Source organism: Esox lucius, chromosome 3 (assembly GCF_011004845.1).
Source record: "Esox lucius isolate fEsoLuc1 chromosome 3, fEsoLuc1.pri, whole genome shotgun sequence".
NCBI classification, from domain to species: Eukaryota; Metazoa; Chordata; class Actinopteri; order Esociformes; family Esocidae; genus Esox; species Esox lucius.
The window spans coordinates 27072164-27093453 of record NC_047571.1 but is presented as its reverse complement, the minus strand read 5'-3'; the positions used below and the strand labels follow the sequence as shown (position 1 = coordinate 27093453).

Below are 21290 nucleotides of genomic sequence, written 5' to 3'. Positions count from 1 at the left end.
GCTTATTTGTGACTGCAGGTTGGTGAGTGAAAACATGGGTTTATTATAAATACAAGCAACTGGCAGCAAATTCAAATAGGGAAATATTTATTGATTTACAAAGGGAACAGTCATATAAGACATTGTCATAGGAATGGCCCAACACATCGTAGATTGTAATTTCAGCCATAGAAATCTATGGACTTCTAGACATGAAAATGACAATGTTCACCCGCCAATGACAGATCTAGAAGGAATACAACCAGGAAATGCGCAGCTTGAACTTGGTCACAACAGACAAACTCTTTTGTAGTCAAAGGGGTCAAGTAGAAAATTATTATATATATTTTTATATTGCAGAGTAGGACAAAGAGCGCCCTGTTCTTTGCTCCATTGTAGACCAGTGGGAAGGAAAAACACCTCTGCCCTGTTGAGGTGAAGTGCAGCTGTGTGCAGCCTCGCAGGTGTCAAAAGAGGGGAATAAGATATGTTTGTCATCAGAATGACAACGACAGGAGAAACCGCACAAACTTTCACAGCTCAGTTACTCTATAGAGAAAAAAAGGTCCTAGAACTGAACCTTGAGGGACTCCGGTAGTGAGAATGTGTTGTAGACAGTGATCCTTCCCGGGTCTCCAACCCTTTTCTTAGAGGGATACTGTTCTGGTTGTTTTCACTCAACCTATGTATATGCGGCCTCATTCAGTAATTATCTGTCTCGTTTATTGAAGTCAGGTGTGCTAAATTAGGGTATTAGGGAAAACCACCAGGATAATAGGTCTCTAGCTGGTCGGAGTGACCTGACCATCCAGGAGTTTGAAGAGCCCGAGACTTCTGCAGTGTGGATATGAGGATCTGATGCCTCACTGAGGCAGTGATTTGTCGAGGTGGATAAGAGTGCGCGGGTGGGGTTGTGTAAGCAGGTCGTCAGGGCGGGTTGTTCATCCCGGCCTCATTGAGCGAGTCTCCAGATGCTCCTTGAACTTGATGCATGATGACACTGCTAACCCTTGATTGGACACTGACATTATCAGGCGATAGACTGGTGTGAGGGGCAACGGAGAAGACCTCTACTCTGGAGGTATGAGTAGCCCTCTGCCTACACACAAAGCTACAAAGGCACACAATTATAATTTGGAAATGACCGGACTAGACACTGAAGTGAGAGGATGGTGTGAATCTTTCCTCATTTTTTCCTGTGACTGTCTGCAGAAATTCAATGTTTTTTTAGGCCCATTTAAAAGTGGATGGTAAAGCAGAAAGCTGTGCATTCTGCGTATCCACACCTGATCTAACAATGTAATAATTCATCTGGTACGATAATTGCAATGCTTAAGTTGCGTCACGACTGGGTAACCAGTCCCTGAACATACAGAAGTTTAAACAATGATTAAGTAGGCTTCTTGTTAAATGGGTAGCCCTTAACTCATAGTACCATAGCCAGACTATACAAACAACAACACTTATTGAAAGACATAATTATACCTTGGCTACTCTAGCTGAGATTAGTTGTCCTGCCAGACTGTAGATCAGGGGTGGGTGAGGTAGAGCCCAGGGGCTGGATTGAGTCTGCGAGCCCATTTTAATCCGATCCCTGGTAAGTTGGAGTACCAAAAAAACGAAACTTGATTTATTGGTTAATCTTTTTTTTTTTTTTTAAATACTCCAGACCATGCTTGAAAGTCTAAAATTACACAGGAAGTGTATAGAAATTATAATTGACTTTAAAATAACTGCTCTTTCTCTGGCCCGCAAATTGATTTCGACAAACCGATCGGTCCAAATGAAATCTATTCTGGCCTCTGTGGTATTTTGAAAATCCCACTGTGGCCCTGGAGCCAAAACATTTGCCTACCCCTGATAGACATAGTATAAACACTGACAGTTGTTAACTTGGCCAGAGAAACCTCCTCAGTCTTAACCTCCTAACGTGAGGTCCCTCCCTAATCATCTCCTCCATCCTCCATGTGTCCTCTTCCAGAAGACGCTGCCCCACAGAATCCAATTTATTTTCAACACCTCCCCCCTCACGTTTACCCAAATTATTTGTACTGGAGCCCTAAATCAAGTGTTGGCGGTGAACTTGAACAGTGAGGTTATGAAAATATGGCCTACAGTGAGAGATAGCCCCGCAGAGGAAATGAGCACAATGTGTCTTGGCCTCCCATTTTAGCAGCTCTGTCTTTTACGACAAGCGGACCAGACCCCTGTCAGTCTGTCCGGATTGTTCATCCATCCTTCCATGGGCTTGGAGTCTTGATGGTCTCCGTTATTTATAACCCAACTGCCCCCCTGAAGACACACCTTGATGAATCACAGTTTGTTTTGGCTATGGTCCAGGCCTGTCTGTCTCTGTCTGATGTGAGAAGGAGAGTCCCCCCCCCCCACCCTCGTCATGACACTGTGGTACAACTTGTACATAAGTGAAATTAAGTAAGCTGAGGGAAACACAACATTTTGAGAAGTTGACAAATCACTCTTTGTAAACCCTGTTTGGTCATTGGGTTCAGACACGCCTTGTCGGAAGTGAGGTCTGGTAAACTGATAGTGGACTTGCGTTCTTTGGGTGTTGTAGCAATCTTCCTTTAGACAGATTGCACTTAACTGTGTGCAGCTGTAATTAGTGGTTGTATTGGCTGTGGTTTCTTTCCAGAGAAACTCATGTATTTCATGAGTGGCAACTCTGGAAAGTCGGTGAGAATAAAATACCATAGTATTGGGGATTTTATCAAATCGATGTAACCTTTTAATGGTCAATTTTTATACTGACAAATGTGCATACATTTTTATTGAAAAAAAATGTTAATGTAATATATCAAAATATAGCAATTTTAGTTGTATCTCTTTACATGTTTATTTGAAATGATATAATCCTTGTGCATTTACATAGTGAATATTGAAGTGTACTATACATGTTTAGAGCAACCCATTCTTTTTCACTTAACTTCAAGAATGTGTTTGTGCCACACAGTTATTTTCCTGGAATGCTTCGGGGTATGGCCACAATGTCATAAATATGCCAAATGTCATTTTATTTATTTCTATGCTTTTAAGTATATGCTAACAGTTATTCCACAAAAAGGCAATTCTATGGATTAAATTGTGTGGTAATCCCAACAAATCAGTTTTTATTTATTTTATTTTTCTCATCTGGGTTTCATCGGGAATCACTCCTGTAGAGAATGTCTGGTAGCTGTCTGTGTAAACCCTCCCAGGGCCTCAGTGTATAATCACAACCAACTACACTCCTGCCAAATCTCACACCGGTTCTTCTTGGTATAGAACAGTTGTTCTAAATCATTGGATAGTGGTTCTAAATCAGGGCTTCGGGTTCTAAATCGGGGATAATTAGCAAGTTGGCCTATATCATGGGGTATTTAAAACCTTATGAGACTAAAGGCTTTACCGGTAAAATGCACGAGGTTGAAGGTTACTACTGCTCTGGGAGTCTTTCTCACAGTGCTGTGAATCTCCTTGTGTTGTGGAGACATAGGAAAAGTGTCACTCATAGAAGGTTCTCATGAGAGCAAAGTAAATGTTATGCATTACGAAGAGAACTACTTAAAGCATTGGTTTCCAACCTCTTTTAGTTAATGTCTTTACCACTAACTGAATGTTGCTTTGCTGGGAATAACCCTGCAGGGAATAACCCCCCACATGGGCCTCAGCCGTCTTCCCTAACCCTATGAATAGCCCAAGTCCCCCTGGTAGTTTTACCTCTAGTTGGGAACCAATGACTTAAAATGGGCTTCCAATATCATTGATATGTGTATAGTATTGGAGTCACCCAAGTTTAAGATGACTACAGCTACATAAAGATGATAATTATACAAAGAAGTATAAATACTCAGCAATGTCCTTGTCAAGCCCCCTGTTTAATGCCAGTGTGTTGAATGAACCTTCACTGCGAGCTGTGAAGATGGTACATTGGAGCTGTGGGCTTGTTAAATGATGGCCTCTGTGCTCTACCCAATGAGACAGCAGGTCATAAAAACAGGCGTCCATCATCCGGCCACACTTCCAGAAGTAGTGCGTACAGCCCAGGTCTGAGGCCAGACCGGGGAGGAAGTGGATCATCTTGATTTGAGAAGTGCTTTGTCAAAGAAGGGTGGCGCAGCCAGAGGACTGGAGGGGATTGTGTTTTTCATTTTTGTCTGTATTTGTAACACTTTAATGAAATGACAGGACAGTAGGAAGGAGAGGTGAGGTGGACTGGTATGAAGAGGGAGACCAAAAGGGCGGTTGGCCATGCCGGTGTCAAATGTTCATGTTATTTTTAGTTTGTTTCCATGTGTAAAGTCTTCGGTTGGATAATAGTTAGGTTTGTTGGGTTGGTTTGTTAGTTAGGTTCATGAGGCAGTTAGGTTCATGAGGCAGTTAAGTTTGTTGGTTAGATTAGTTATTTAGGCTTTTTAGTTTTTTTTTTTTGAGTACATTGTTTGTGTTCCAGCTGTTTTGGAAAACATCTGTTTCTGTCAACACTGCCCCCCTGAATACAGAACAAAAATCAGGGACCTAAAAACACGTATCCATACATTGGCAGGGCACGTATTCCCACCCTAGGCATCTAGACTGATCTAGGCCTTCTCCTGGGAAATACATGTTGAGGATAGAATGCGGAAGTCTTGTTCTCTTCGTCTGAACCACGTTTTTTTTCTTTTTCGTCCCACCATTTAGTCGTCAGATTCTAGTCTTTTTGTGTGTCTGGGTCTGTGTGGTATGGGTTCAGGGAACTGGCAGAAGTGGATAACTGGCATGTGGTGGTTAGATTAATGAAAGTGGAAAATGCCATGTATAAACAGAATCAGAAACAAATGTGTAGATGGGATGCAATTTAAAGCATCTCACATTGGCGCTGAATCAATTCTGCTATCACCAGCAACATAATTTAAACTCCATGCTATTTACCCAGTAGACAACATAGGGAGTTCTTTTGATTACTTGTATCACCCTTTGGTCTTTCTGACGCACCGGTCGATCTACAGAAAACATTTGGTTTCTCAAAGTTACCTGGTCGACGACACAGTTACCTGGTAGGCGACACAGTTACCTGGTAGGCGACACAGTTACCTGGTAGGCGACACAGTTACCTGGTAGGCGACACAGTTACCTGGTAGGCGACACAGTTACCTGGTAGGCGACACAGTTACCTGGTAGGCGACACAGTTACCTGGTAGGCGACACAGTTACCTGGTAGGCGACACAGTTACCTGGTAGGCGACACAGTTACCTGGTAGGCGACACAGTTACCTGGTAGGCGACACAGTTACCTGGTAGGCGACACAGTTACCTGGTAGGCGACACAGTTACCTGGTAGGCGACACAGTTACCTGGTAGGCGACACAGTTACCTGGTAGGCGACACAGTTACCTGGTAGGCGACACCGTTACCTGGTAGGCGACACCGTTACCTGGTAGGCGACAGTCAGTGAGTTTATAGTCATTCCAGAAGAGGAGGCCTGGAATGTTAATGAAATGAAGCACAGTTCTAGTCTAAACACACTTTTAGAACCTATTTAGACGACAATATATTTTCATGTATATATAGAAGACTCAACGCTACATTGACACACAATCCTACATAGCGCATCTCAAACATGCAGGTGTAAATCTAAAGGCTATCTAAATGATTAACTGAGATAAGAAAAACACTAGATTTAATCTCTTAGTAATGTGAATATGTTCTTAATGCCCCACAACACTGAAATAGGCTTATATCGTTAAACTTGTTTCAGGCTGGGCTTCTTGTCGGTGGACAAATAGATATCCTCTAATATATATTAGCCTAATCTCTCCTGTTGTTTTACCCTTCTGCCCACAGGTTCATGAAACCGGCTCCCATGTTCCTTGACCGGAACTTCAAGCGCTTGGCCAAAGTCAGCAATTACATGCCTCCGTTTGGATTCAAAACTCAAGGTAAGAGGTTGTCTAACGTGCACAAATTGGGGAACAACGGCCATTGATTGGTTATTAGCCTGGCTAACATTACGAGCAAGTTGGCTACTATGTGATCACAAGATTGAAAACAATAAGTTGCTTTACACGGCCAGCGTGAGGTCCTGGTTTCTATTGCTCTCCTAATCCTTGCTCACCTCATCACTCAGACGAAATATAAGGCCTCTCCTGTGTTCCCCGCTCAAGCTGCTGCTCTGGTTCTCCAGTGCTGTAGCGCCTACTCATTCAGTTACGCTCAATGTTTTATCCGCCTGCTAATGTTCCAGCCTTGTTGTGTTAGAAACAATACTCCAGAATTAAGGTGATTTAGAAAACTAGCTGGTTGTTACCCTGGTTTTATTTTTGGCATTTTTGGAAAAACAACAGTGTTTAGACAGACCCCAACTGCTGCAACCCAAATACTGGAGTAGTCAACAGATTTTCCGCTGTGTATTCACATTAATAGATCTAATGGAACCAGACTGGCATTATCTAGGGAATTTTGTGTAGAATCACTTCCTGCCATTAATCAATCCACATTCTGGGTTTTTAAAATGCTGTTTTGTTATGGATTTTAGGGGTCATGTATAATTGCCCCTGATTTTCAGGTGAGTTTACTCACCGGAGTGTCATGAGGAACATTATAGTGCAGGATACTTAAACTGTGGGCCTGGGCCCAAAGTGAGTCCTGTGTATATTACTTACTAAAAATATACCTGTGATATTGGTCGTGGGGGGTTGGCCAGGCTAGAGACTGATAACAGCGCTGATTTTATTCTCTGATTGGGAGGTGTGCACACGAGACTGTGCAAAGTGAATCCAACCACTCCCAGTGTTCCTTCTTCCCTGTCCTGTGATGTGGTCATGCATAAATATGGGTTTTGGTCGCTAATTTGCATGCCTGCTCTATCACATTTTCTCATGAGCAAAGTGCACGTCAACGTACACTTAATGTAACCCTGGCAAGGGCACTGTCTCTCACACACTCACCTGTTGGCTTTCAATGGAAAGAGCCATGTCTGAGAGCTTACACCTGGTTTCTGTTGTCTCCACGGACGGTGAGTGCCGTAGGATTTCCCTTTGAGCTGTATTCATGTGGAGAGGTGATACGTGTAGATATTGAATAGAACTCCACAAAGGATTCCAAATTGAAGTAAAAAAATAAATACAAAGCATGAAAATAAATGTTTAGTCATGTTTCTTTTGGCGATTTGAGGTTAACCTCAGACCTCCTTTTTTGCTAGAAACACAGGAGAAACCATACCTCCGTGCAGTTTTTAGCCGCTCTGTCATACTATACACAGGCATGGAGATGGACAAACATATTTTCTTTCTCACTGGGACCTTTTTGCATTGGCTATGTTTTAGATTGGCTGGAGCTGGGTTTCCCAACAAATGGGTTGGGGCCCAGGGCATATTAAAGTTTGGGGTTGGAGGCCACTTCAGTAACCGGGCTGCCTAACCCTGTTCCTGGAGAGCTACTGCACTGTATGTTTTCTCCAGTGGTAATTTAGCACCCCTGATTCTAATAATTACCTGTATTTAAAGGTTGAACGGAGCGTGTTCAGTGATTCCTCCAACCCCCTTGCCTGTGTTCAGCTGAGTTTTTTTCCTTGAGTGTGTCAAGGTGATGGCCATTTGTCTCCCCTGCCACCCAGACATACTTGGCTGAAGTGTTTATCCTGGGTGCTCATAACAATTAGCTGCACGCCCCCCACCCCCCTTGAAGAAACCTGCCCGATGCGCTTTTTCAGCTGCTCCAGGCGGGTGTGGTCTGTCCGTCTGTTTATGCTGCCGGGGTGATTCCTGATACCAGACATCAACACCTCGTCCAAACAACGGCCTGTTGCTCCCTTTCTGCTTTTTAATCGTTAGGATGGTGCGAGGTGTGGTGAGGGGGTTGGCACTGGCTCTTGCCTAACCAGAGGCCCGTTTCAGATGCCGTCATGGGTCTGTGGTGAGCCTAATTCCATTTTATTGGAGTGGTTTGCCAAATAGATTAGGCACGTGACTGAAATGACATTGTACACGCAATGAGTAATTATTTCCGGTATTATCTTGTTGTTATAGAGTTTTTATTAAATTTTTTATTTACAGTTTATCAATCTCTTAATATGGGAAAATGTCTAATGGTCTTACCTGCCTGTAGGGGCGAAAACAAATGTGTCTTGAACACTAAATTCATGACTCCTCTATATTACCCTCTGGACCATGGCGGGAATGCACGTTACGAGTAAACAGCCATGTATTTCACTAACAGACCCCGGCTCTGCATCCATCTTGTCAGAATCCCGGCAAAGAACACTTCGACTGGGAGAACGTGCTTGTTTGAAAACAGCATTCCGCAGCGGTTTTATGGGGAGCATTTTTTCCGAAGCGCCTTTTCGCACAGATTCATCCATCCAGAGGGCTGATGGTTTTCCGCTGTTGCTGTCACTGGGCCCATGGCTTATCCTTATCTGTAATTGAATAAACGTGGAGGGATGTTCTCTCCTCCGGACCTCCAGGTCTCCCAAGGACCACCTAGCCAGCTACATTGTTTCTTGGGTGTTTAAGGCCTCAACAGTTTGTTATTAAAGAGGAGCTATTAATCCTCTTAGTGAGTGTTCTGCCTGTGATCTAGCAATAACAGTGAATTGTGGTTGATATTCGAACTAACAGTTTGTTTTTTTCTCTCCTGTTAATTTTTTTTTTTCAGAAAGGATCATAGACATTATTCTAACTATCACAAAAAACTACGGGCTGGGTGAAGACCTTGATAGGTAATTTTTATGGGAATTAAGTAACACACACACACACACATACATACTTTTTTAACTGTATTAACTGGCCAAACATTTTAAAATGTTTGCTCACTTGACTGTTCGCGGCTTTGGATGGAAACGTCTGCCAAATGGCATACAACTGTTTTATTTTATTTATTTTGCAGTTTAAGTTGTAGAAGATGTGTTATTGTGGGCAACGGTGGAATCCTGGCCAACAAGTCTCTGGGTCCCCGCATAGATGAATATGACGTTGTGGTGAGGTGAGTCTCCTTTCACTCTGGCCATGTAATTCCAGTTCAAGGATTAGGGAAGAGAATAACGTTATAAGAGAATAAGGTTCCTTCTGAAGTCTGTTATTCTTAGATAAAATAAAATGTAGTTATATTTTCTACTTATATTCTATCTTTTCATATTATATTTTTATTATAAATAATTTATATAAATGATGACAGTTTTTGTCTGAAAACGCTTAGGAAAAAGCAGTCTTTGAAATTCATCCTATTCAAGTGGAATGGAAGTTACAACAACACCTGGCAATGCATTGTGGTCTGATTGTATTTGACCAATGACCTTAGTTATGTTCATTGAATAGCATCAAGACTTTTCCTGGCATACCTGTAGGTACTGACATTGGTTAGCCACCCCTACATCAGAAAGACCCTGTGGAGACAAACAAAAAAAACTAAATTACCAGCAGTTTCAACTGTCAAAACTCCCAGTTTTAATTGAAAGGATTAAAACATAATGCTGACACCACCAAGTTCCCAGTCATGCTGTGATATCAACACAAGGTATTGGCCCCAATAGCTTTTTCTTCCTCTAACCGCAGGTTAAACGAGGCTCCGGTCACTGGTTTCAGTAAGGACGTGGGCACCAAGACCACCATGCGCATCACCTACCCAGAGGGGGCCATGCAGAAGCCAGAGCGCTACGAGAAGGACTCGCTCTTCGTCTTCTCTGCCTTCAAGCCACTGGACTTCAAGTGGCTCAAACACATGGTCTTCAATGAGAAACTGGTGAGATGTACCTCGAGGCTAACCTTCGCTACCTTTATTCATTGGGGCCATTAAGAAAAACCTCTCACACTGTTGGCTGTGTTATTGTGTAGTTATGTGCACTTTGACTGCTCTTAACAGATTGACTCCATTGTTGAATGTCCTGTACCATCTAATTTCTAGGTGCTTCATTGCTGCGGCATCCAAACTGTTAGAAGGGATGTGGACCCAATGTAGATCTCAGTGGATATTTTGAATAGTTTAGTGCTTTCCGTAGCACAGAGTGGCTGGTGAGGTTTTTAAAAAGCCATTGTGGTTGTGAACAGACATGTCTCTTGTCGCAGTCATTTTCTCAATCTGTGACATTCAGTACACGGATTTCCATTTTTCTTAAGAATGAGAAAATCCCAGATTAAACTGTGGTAAATCTTTTTTGCCAATTTTCATTCATCCGTGATGAGCGATAAAATTAAATTTTCCTATTTAAGGACCTTTGTCCTTTCCTTTTGACAAGCTAACCGGCTCCTATGTTTGAGTGGCAGCTTGCGAATTGGCCTCTTAATCAGAAGGTCTGGCTGACTGAATGGGTTTTTCCTTATCTCTGCCAGGAGAGACAGCAGACATTTTAATGACTGTCCTTTCTCTATCGGTTATCACTGAAAGTGCTCCCATAAGCACTCTTGCTAGTCTGCGGTTGCTCTACTAGTCATGGTAGGGTAGGTTCAATTCAAGGACATTTTTTGACATGAGCAAAAAAATTACTCTGCTCTTGAACTTGCCAGTCTAGCGTTCAATCTTGGTCGTGTTGACTTTTTCTTACATTGGGTGCTTCCTGCTCATTTTCTGAAGGGATTCCTTTGGCAAATCTGCCAACCCAACATCTTGGGAACTCGCTTCCTATCCAGCGCCGCTGTGTGACTTTCAGGGACCAGCGGCCAGCAGGAATTTTTACGGGGTGACATTTGTCAAAATACAAGACTCTGGAGAGATGGGGGGTTTAGGAGGGAGGGAGATGGGGGTTAGAAAGAGGGGGTTAAGCATAAGTAATAGAGGAAAATGTTTGGCTGCTCGATGGCCTTTCAAATGAGCAGATTTGTCTGGACTGTCAGGGGTATGTAGTGGGACAGTGGGAATGATGGACAGGGATAATTGATCTGGCCTCTTGCTCCCAGCAGATCAGCTTTTGATCTACAAGGAAAGGACTTTTTTTTTTTTTCTCTCATGAAATAAATTGCTGGTCGAAAGACCTTTATTGTCTTTTGACAGCACTGCATGCACTCATAGCCACACCAATTATTTAGGGCTGCCCCGGCCTGACTCTGCCCCGGCCTGACTCTGCCCCGGCCTGACTCTGCCCCGGCCTGACTCTGCCCCGGCCTGACTCTGCCCCGGCCTGACTCTGCCCCGGCCTGACTCTGCCCCGGCCTGACTGTAAGCAAGTGCTAATGTTTTTCCTGCAAAGAAATTGAGAAATGGTGCTGACTTCTGAGAAGTTGTATTTGTAACTGTCCGTTTCTACCGACACAGACCGAGACAGCTGCGCTGTTTGGAGGCAGTCCTACCCCACTTCTGTTTGACTGTGCGTATATCTGTTAAGTTGTAAGTGTATCATGTTTGAAGTGTCTTAAGTGTTTGTCACTTGACAAATGAGGCCAATCATTGCTGTGAATTCCCTCTGAAATGTTGCCCCAGAGGCCGTGGTTAACCCCTTCAAGATTAGATTAGCAATGCGCGCAACCACACACTTCTGTTCTTCGCTCGTGAGAACAAAACTTTTTTACAGGTTTTAGTATTCTTCAGTTTACCTTTCGATGTGTGTATTATTTGACAGGTAAATGAAAAGGAAAGGCATTTTATGTCCAACCAGACATTCAACTAATTACCAGGTGTACACTTGCATTCAATTACTTTAAGTAGATATTCCCTTTTGAATGATTTAGGGGAAGTGAGTGATGAGATAAGTACCCTCCTCCAAACATGATTCACTCTCAGTAAACAACTGGTTACCTTGGTAACATTCCAGGCAGTCAGACAAATGTTGAAAGGTATATCTGACTGTATCTGATTTTCAGTTATTTTGGAAACCCTCTTCAAAAGACAAGTTGGCTAATCCAGATGTGACTGACAGGTTTTATCGTGGCCTCATTGCAACCAGAAGTGTGTGTGTTCAGTGACCTACAGACCCAATTGTGCTGTCATTTTATTTATTTTTTTAACCCTTTGCATTTTCGCCTTGTTAATTCCAGCTGGCTGGTTGCACACTGATTAAGTTCTGATAAACTATACAAAGACAACAAGCTTTAGAAAGTGCAAGTTTTTTGGACTCCCAGTACACTAATCCTTACACACAGCTGAGTTTTAGTCTGGCCCACACTGAGGCTTTTTTTTTGATATATGCAACTTTAAACAGTTTGCTCAGTGGGAGCTTTGAAGTCCTTTGTGTGGTGCAGGCGAACACAGGTGGAAGGAATGTGAGGCCCTTTCAGGATGCCTCTCTCTCTCACCAGGTATGAAAGGAGAGGTTTCTCGTAGCTTCTTTTTGGTGGGTGGAAGGTGTGCTTTCGTAATAATGCCACCTGATGACTCTGACCTTTCATGGCCGTGCCCTCCTGGCTGAATGGATTTCGTGATCCAATTGGACATTTAATGCATATTGTCCTTTGAAAGGCTGAACCTCTGTTGCGCAGAGGTATTTTTAAACAAATGTTTGCAGAATTTGCAGTCTGTATATTTGGCATCTTTGAGGTGATTGGGTTTTGTTTATTTTTGTTTTGTTTGCTCAGTTGTAGTTATACCACGGAAAGAATATGCTATTAAAATTGGGAATTTGAATCGACACGTATAACGTATGCTCGAATCTAGCTCGCTGTTATGTAGTTAGCTGCTATGGCTACGTATGCTCGAATGCTAACCTAGCTCGCTGTTATGTAGTTAGCTGCTATGGCTAGTGTCGTAAATACATTATTTCTACTATTCCCCTTGTAGACGCTGGGGGACTGCACTTTCACATTTGTCATTTAATTAAGACATGCATCGGTCATGTGATTGTCCCACCTAACTATCTTTAGATTGATACACAAACTGTAGGTCTATAGGTTATTCTGCTAAATCACTCTAAAATGTAGTGTTACTGCTGGTGCAGTAAAACATTTAGCCAAGTGAAGGAATTAAAACGAAAGCTTTGAACAACTTCCAGGTGAAGTGAAATAGCCCTTAGAGAGTGTCGAAAGGGACTTGGGGCTTCCCAATAGGAAAACGCCCTGTATTGGCTTCTTAAAATGACCTGTGCCTCTGTAATTCAGTAGAAACAGGATCCCACCAAGAGACTTTCTGATTTTAATCCATGGCTTCCTGCCTCCATACAGAATTTTAATCCCTCATTATTTCAGCCCTATATGGTAAAGAGGGCTATTATAACATGTCACACTCATTTAAAGGCAGACCACCTCGCATGCTCCCATCCAAAACCCAGCACACTAATGAGCCTCATTCCGTAGTTAGCTTGTTTACCAATGTGCTCGAACATAATGATAATGATTGTTTTGTTTTTTCGGTGTAATCCTGATTTTCTCAGTTACACACCCACACATACTTTAGGTCTACGTTTGTATATATATGTGTGCAAATTCTCAAACTGGACCCAAGTAGAATATACACACAGCTGTAAACATGGCAACTAAAGGTGGGTCTGTGATGTTCCTTGCCAGTCTGTTTACAGGAGCTCACACTAATTCATGTAGGAGCTCGTCCAGGGGACACCACTGCACGGTTTTACTACTGTGGATGCTAGCTGTCAAGTAATGGCTAAAATACCTGTGGGGAAAAAACACAACCTCGTACTAAATACTGTATGCATCTAAAAATAGCTGCTCACAAAAACAGCTGTCAAATTGGGGCCTGTTCAGTAAAAGCTCCATATCCTGAATGTAACACCATTGCCTGAGAAAGAAATTACGTGTTTTTATCTCATTTGCTCCAACAGCTCTATACACTGCCAGTGTGAGACGAAGTGCCGTCAAGTGGTTCCATTGTTTTCCCTGCTCGGCATCATGGGAGTGTGAAGGCACTAGTTTCACACACCGGATAACCTCAGGAAAAAAAGACTGCTTTAACCCCCGTGGAGGGTAGAGGTCATAGTGCCTGTCAAGAAAAGCAAAAGCAAATTGGCAAATTCCTCAGATTCCTCGGTGAAAAAACTCAAAGTACCTCTAAACTTTGGACTATTTGATAACCCAACCATGGTCTCAGCCTGGCTGACTTGCCATGCTCTGGGCGAGTGTCCCTAAGAAACACCCTACCCTTTCGAAAGATGTTTTTTGCCTGTAGGACATTGGCAAGCCACTGTGGTTCTGGTGACGTCTGAGTCAAACATTGCTAATGACCTCCAGGCAACCATAATTTCGGTTTGTTTGTGGCTTGACGCTGGCATGCAGAGCTTCAGTTAGGCTTAGTTATGGATCTGTATGGCATGCTGTGGCCCGGTCCATAAACAGGTTCTGACAACTACATCCTTCAGTGATTGCAGATCGGAAGGAAGCAATGTGGCGGAAGCTATCCTAATCCCGTTGAGCTGCAGCCCCTGTTGCACACAGCACACCTAAGGAGTATCTGGTCCCCTGGGCCTTCGGAACACCCAGGGAGTCGGGCTACTGGGACAGGGTGCATTGTTTTTGGATGTTGAGTTGGCGCCCCCTTTCCGTGCCTTTATCTGGTTTGCGGTTACCCTGCCCGACCTGGTCCGACGGTCTCGCCTGGCTGCCTGTGGCCGGGCACAGGGTGAAGCGTGTTTGTGTTTGTTTGCATGGAGGGTCCCTGTGACCATCTGTGGGTGGCCTGCAGATGTGAACTGGCCTCCCTCGCCACACTCCCCTTTGCCTGCTCTCCTTCGCTCCTACGTCTCCTTATGTCTCCTAAGTTGTGGTGTTGTGTAATAATCTGAAATGTGTGTGATAAAATATATATATTTAAACACGCTACTTTCAGTTCTTAAATAGTGTGCGCATGTGTTTCGAGGGTTTATCAGCGTTGACTGTGTGTCCACTGAAATTCTAACAGAAATAATAATATAGGGTCAACATGTTTGGGTGGTTCTGTTCTGAGGTCATATCAATCCCATTGTGGAGAAGAACATGAGCTTGAGTGGCTTTTCTTTAAATGTGGAGTGGATGGTCCATTCCTGGCAAACCCCAGGACTCACCAACTATGTGTCGTACGGTTCTTTAATGAGCTTTAGTGGTTCTTTGTTAACAGGCACAATGTTGTGTGTGACTGTGTGCCTCTGTCTGTCTTTTTGTTAACTTTTGTTTTATGTTTATTATTAGTATGGTCTATTTCCAACACTATTCTTTGCCGATTAACTAATTCATCGGTTAGAATGCACTTACTGCAAAACCGTGTAGTGGTTTTCACCTAGCTCTTTTAGAATGTATGCATTTACTGTAAGTTGCTCTGGATAAGAGTGTCTGCTAAAGGACAAAAATGTAGAGGTTGTAATGTACAGATGACTGTTGATATAATCTTCCATACACTAGGTGTTTCGATGCTACCGTTTCTCCACAATTTTTTCCATTTGAAGGATTTGACAATGTTTTTTTTGTTTTGTTAGTTTTCAGTACACCTGTCCTTAAACGCCACTTGTTGTAGCCACTTGGTTATCATCATTCGTCATTGACCCCCACCTTATTTGTCATCTCTCTTTTTCCACAGACATGGATTGTCTTCCTTTCATCTCTCCCTTTGCTCTGTGTAGTTTTATCATATCAAACTATGGTACGCGTACCACTGGTGGTATGCAATGCCCCCTTTAGTGGATATATATTCAGTGAAATATTTTCTGATGTGGTGTAAAAAGTTTGTGAACCCCTGGACTGGACAATGTCTATTGCCAGTTATGGTTGCAGTGCAATCATTGATTTAACAGCCTGGCAGTGATTTTTCTTTTCAGGCATAACATTTTGTGGAAAAACCAACAGCATTCAGCCATTCCTTTGAAGGGTATCAACAGAAATAGTCTGCAGGAGATGAAAAAACACCACTTGACCTGTTGATACTATGATTTGTTAGGCCTCCTCAACAACATTTTCTAAAATGGGAGCATTTCTGGGAAAGGATCTTGTCAGAGTCAGTTCTATTTACCATCATTACACACATTCCGTCTTCCCAAGACACACTCAGATAAGCCTGTCGCTCTTCGTAAAAATGTTTACTAAGTTTTGTGCCTCTTTTTTTTTTTTTTTTTTTATGAAATAAAATATTTGTTGGTACTCGCATGTAATTTAACCAAGCAGCCTTTTTTGGGGGAGGATACTTGGAGACAGTTGAAGACTCAATGCTGGAGTTATGCGCCCGACAAACAGATTGGCCAAACGCATAAGAGTGAAGCAAAGCAAATGAGATCAGAGGCTGATGAGCAAATGATAGTTGAGCGTGCTGTGACCGAGTGACAGCCATGGTGTGATTTAACACTGGGCCAACATGCTGTGAAGCTAGTTTAAAAGTTTGTAGGTGGCAGGGACAGCCATTGACTTTTGACTGAGATAATGATGATCGGGGGGGGCAGGCAGGCACATATGCCGAGAGTGCTCACTCACCTGCTGGGTTACGGGTCAGCTCATTTGCACATCCCACTGTGAGAGAAGAGCGTGGCAATCATTAGCCAGAATCTTTTGTTTTCTCTGCTTACTGGCTCGATAATCCACCAGGATCCCTTTTCCTCTCCTCTGGCCGCCCCGAAGCAGGAAGTCCCAATGGGGATGCTGCTGGAGGTTCTGGCCTCAAACGACCAGAGAAGATTTGGGGAATACTCTGGCCGTGTCATGGACACCACAGTGCCCTTACCAGGGTGTCCACGGGCCCTTGAAATGTCTTAAAATTCTTTCTCTATATAAAAGGCCTTAAAGTCTTGTCTTATTTCGTCTTTTTAAAGGCCTTAAAGTATTTATTACATTATTACGAGGTGATGCAGAACAGGGTGAGATTTGTTTAAGGCGTTTTAGCTCAGGTCATGCACGGAGAGGAACCACAATTTCAGTCGGAATGTTAGATGTCGTTGATTTGCTGTTAACCTTCCCGTAGCTACCATGGAAAAGTGCAGATTCAGTCAGAAGTGGTTGGACAGCAGAAATGTTGTTTTGTGGTTGAAATCTGTTGAAGGGAAAAGGGGAAAAAGCCCACTGTATTTTTTGCAAGACGTCTTTCAAACCTGGAATTAAATCTGTGGAATCCCATATGAAGTTTGAGAAACACAAAAACGCTGCAAAAAGCCTCAAACAAACGCCCTTCATTTCTCAGTTCGGATTGGTTGTACCACAGACGATAATCCTGTTAAGTACAGCCAGTAACATGATTGTTAGCAGTAGGCCTACAGTCAAATTGGTGTCCTTATGTATTTTTTGCATGGGGTGTTGTTGTGAAGTTGGTATTAAATTGAATTCGAAGTGGCATAAAAAGTCTTAAATTTAACCTGCTGAAACCTGCAGATACCCTGCCTTACACTAGCTGCTGGGCCTCCACAGGAGGAATGTGAGCATTGATGTCATCGAGATCAATGAGATACACTGAGCTAGCGTAGGTGGACGTCTACAGCCTACACTGTCAACTAGCTTGCATGCAGTGCAACTATGTTTTCTGGGTTCCCCCCCCAACCTTTCCAGTGCAATGAAACTGTATGCTGTGTGTTGGGGTGGGCAGGTCTGTTATCCGTCTCATTACTGTGACCCACCCCTGGCTCTCATGTCTGGTTGGGACATGGGACATGTTTTTCCCCCTACAAATAATATATTACCGAAAGGCCACATCTGTGTTTTGTCACATTGATGAACCCGTGTTAGGTGTTGAGAAATGGTTACCGCCAAGCCAACGTCAACACCAGTGAAACTGCGCTGGTTTGGCCAGACTCGGCCGACTGCGCCTATATGAGAATCTTGACCACTCTGTCTCACCCTGCTATGCAAACAGTTAGCTCTCCAATTAAAGGCTGTTTTAACAGGTGCCGGCATAAGGCCACTCCGCCTCGTGCGCACACTTAAATCTAATAATCCAGACCAATTTATCCATAAACCTGTCCCGAGAGAAGGGAAACAGCCATTTCCTCTCTGCTGTATCAAAACCAAACACCACCACCGCCCCACAAGGTTTACGCCCTCGTGCCTGTGCGTGCATGCGCGTGTGCGAGAGTGAGCCACCCGACCTGGGGGTCATGGGGGAAGTCCCTCGCTGTCCATCAAAATTGTTTGTCACATGCTTCGTTTAACAACCAGGTGTTAACGACAGCCTGCCTATTCAGCCGGTCAAAATGTTAAAGTGAGGGGTGGCAATAAATAAAAAAGGTACATACATATTCTGTGTGCCATTTTGTATGCATGTATACTGTATAAACCGTGATAACAACTAATGACTAAGACACAATACACAGAGATACGAATAACAATGACTAGGCTAAATTCATGGAGTACCAGGCCAGACGCGATGCACAGGGGTACAAGAGAGGCCAAAACAAATCATCTGTAGCAGTAGTAACAGCAGCATATTGTGTGTGTTTGTGGGTCTTCCTACAGAGACTGCATAATGGGACAAATTAAGAAACCTTTTAATGATTTAAAATCATTAGAAAAAAACGCTTCTTTAACAGTCTTATGACTTTGAGGTAAAACCTGTTACTGGGCAATTCTTTGGGCTCAGAGTAATAGAACTAATTACGTTCTATACCGAAACCTGTTGAGAGCTCCTGTATTTTCGATGAATCGTCTGAAGAGCATTGGTGTTCTCTGCTGATCATCCATGCCCTTGGAGGTTTCTCTCTCTCATCGTTTGTCTGGCGCTTAACTCCGTCATGACACTATTGTTTGTGGACTGTTGTCTTTTGAGTCTTCGCCGTCGCTGCACTCCGGCATTAAATGCATTAGTTACCGCTGCCCCCGCACCGCCTGCCAAACAGATCCCCGAACACAAGCCGTGTGTTGACAGGAGAGATGAGGTTTTCTTCCTGCCACGGCTTGCCGAGGGGGGTGGAGGGCCCTAGCCTGGTTGAAAACCTGCCGCCGCTCAAAGCCATCCGACTGCGGCCCCTGATATCAAAGGCGGGAGGGCGGGCCTCTGACTATTTGAACAGGTGATTCCCATTTAGATCTCCCGACCCCTTTGGCAGTGTATCAGGTAGTCAGGCAGGCGGGCGAGTCTGTTTATTCTGTTTGTAGTGGAATGTTACTGTTGTTTATGAGTGCCATGGTTCAGGCCGGATTCCTGGTTGAGGATGCACTTGGTGATTCTGAATTCAATCAAATGTAGTGATTCTGTCAGATGTTTGCGCAACAGGAGCTTTTTGTTATAATATTTCTTGCTTTTATTGTGAAACTTCAACTTTCATCGTCTTAAATGGCGGATGCACCAGAAGTGTGTTTTGGCATTCCAGAGCATGTGAAGTCGGACAGCGACCCAGAGTTTGTGCCCTTGGATTTCTTTGGGGTTAATTTCCGTCATGTGGTGGAGCCAGTCGTGTCTGGTCTGTGGTGATTGCAGTGGGAGGACCCAGAAGGGTGTGAGGGCTCCCAGAACCCTGCTGGGGTCAGGGTGTTATTTGGGTCACTTCCTGTAACACTTCCTGGCTGATGTGGGGGCGCTACCGTGGTGGTAATTCTAGTTGATTGGTGGTCCTCCTTGTTACACCCGAGGCACAGCCATTCTCCCAGTGATTGTAGGAGAACCTGGAGGTGCTCAATGTCTTGTGACCTTTGAGTTGTGTTATTGAGGACAATTTGTCACGTGACCTTATTGTGTTATTTCAGATCATTTGTCATGTGATCATTGTGGTGTTTAAGATAATTCCTGTGTTGTGATAATGTCTGTGTTGTGATCTTGGTATTGTCTGTCAGTGAAGATGTCTTTAAAACTCTGTCCTCATCATGCCTAGATGTACCTGTTCCTTTAATTTGCAACAAAAACTTGCCGTGACCTCAGTCTTTCTCCCCTTCTTTTAGCGGGGTACAGAGGGCTTCTGGAAGTCTGTGGCCCGCCATGTCCCCAGGGAACCCACAGAGATGCGCATCCTGAACCCCTACTTCATCCAGGAGGCTGCCTTCCAGTTCATCGGCCTGCCGCTCAACAACGGCCTGATGGGGAAAGGGGTTAGTAACGTTATATTATCAGTGTTTAAAAAGTGTTTGCATTTGGGATTTTCTGGGATGAAGTAGGAAAAGTTTAATCTATCGTCCAGTCCACATGCTCTCTCTTGCCTATCAGGTGCGGTGGTGTCGGGAGGTTGACCACCATTTAATGAGTGAAGTAGGGGTGAAGATAGGATTCTGTAAGCAAACGTCTATGAGTGATGTGTTAATTTCCCACAGAAACGACTCCCTTAACCGTTTGAAGCGTACGGTCACACCAGTGTGATTAGAACGTATTGTTTAGAACGCACCATTAGAACGTCTAGGTACGAGTGACGTAACAATGGCTGGTCAGACCGCGCTGTTATTTGCTCACATTTAGCTCAATCAGTGTTTATAACTTTTTTTTCCTGATTGTAATTGTTTCAAGACCACACTATGATATTAACCAGGTAGAAAGCATTCAAATCGGAACAAGAAGTGTTAATTACGTACCAACAGGCAGCCAACACTAATACACAAAAACGAATGATATTAGCGACTACTATAGAGCATCTTAACTTTTCCTGGAAGAGCTGACAACCGATCAAAACCATTGTAAAAACCTTCTAGAAGTTACATTACCCGTTGTATGCTTTTTATATAGTTTATTCATTTTCTCTGCACTGAATTACTGGTCACACTTTGTTAGCTAGCGGTTAGCTGACGTTTTCTAGCTAGCTACAGTTATACATCAACCAACTTTTCCAGCTCTTAGAATTCGAGTCAACGAGAGAAGCTTGCAATGCAATGCATGTAGTGTTCCTAACCTAGCAAGGTGACTATTCAAATGCTGGCGTGAGTTCAAATGCTGCAGAGTACTGAAGTCACGTGCAAAAAAACTCACGCTGGGGGGTCGGTAAGGCATATTTAAAACTCATGCATGAAAAGGTTAATAATGACATATATCCGCAGTCACACACATGACAAAAGGCAGGGACGGCCCTAATATCGGCAGTCACACACACGCATGACAAAAGGCATGGACGGCCCTAATATCGGCAGTCACACACACACATGACAAAAGGCAGGGACGGCCCTAATATCGGCAGTCACACACACACACGACAAAAGGCAGGGACGGCCCTAATATCCGCAGTCACACACACACACACGACAAAAGGCAGGGACGGCCCTAATATCGGCAGTCACACACATGACAAAAGGCAGGGACGGCCCTAATATCGGCAGTCACACACACACACGACAAAAGGCAGGGACGGCCCTAATATCGGCAGTCTCACACACACACGACAAAAGGCAGGGACGGCCCTAATATCGGCAGTCACACACACACACGACAAAAGGCAGGGACGGCCCTAATATCGGCAGTCACACACACACACGACAAAAGGCAGGGACGGCCCTAATATCGGCAGTCACACACACACACGACAAAAGGCAGGGACGGCCCTAATATCGGCAGTCACACACACACACACGACAAAAGGCAGGGACGGCCCTAATATCGGCAGTCAC

The 21290-nt window shown here is 43.8% G+C and overlaps 1 protein-coding gene across 14 annotated transcripts in view; it reads left to right on the top strand.

The window, feature by feature from the left end:
- st3gal3b (ST3 beta-galactoside alpha-2,3-sialyltransferase 3b) overlaps window positions 1-21290 on the top strand; it is a 52628-nt gene that overhangs the window by 22537 nt on the left and 8801 nt on the right. For all 14 annotated transcript variants that reach the window (XM_010893860.4, XM_010893835.3, XM_010893901.3 and 11 more), the window contains 5 exons: window positions 5800-5894; window positions 8611-8674; window positions 8842-8937; window positions 9507-9693; window positions 19647-19793. In XM_010893860.4, coding sequence (XP_010892162.1) covers window positions 5800-5894; window positions 8611-8674; window positions 8842-8937; window positions 9507-9693; window positions 19647-19793 — 589 coding nt within the window. The remainder of the gene's footprint in view (window positions 1-5799; window positions 5895-8610; window positions 8675-8841; window positions 8938-9506; window positions 9694-19646; window positions 19794-21290) is intronic.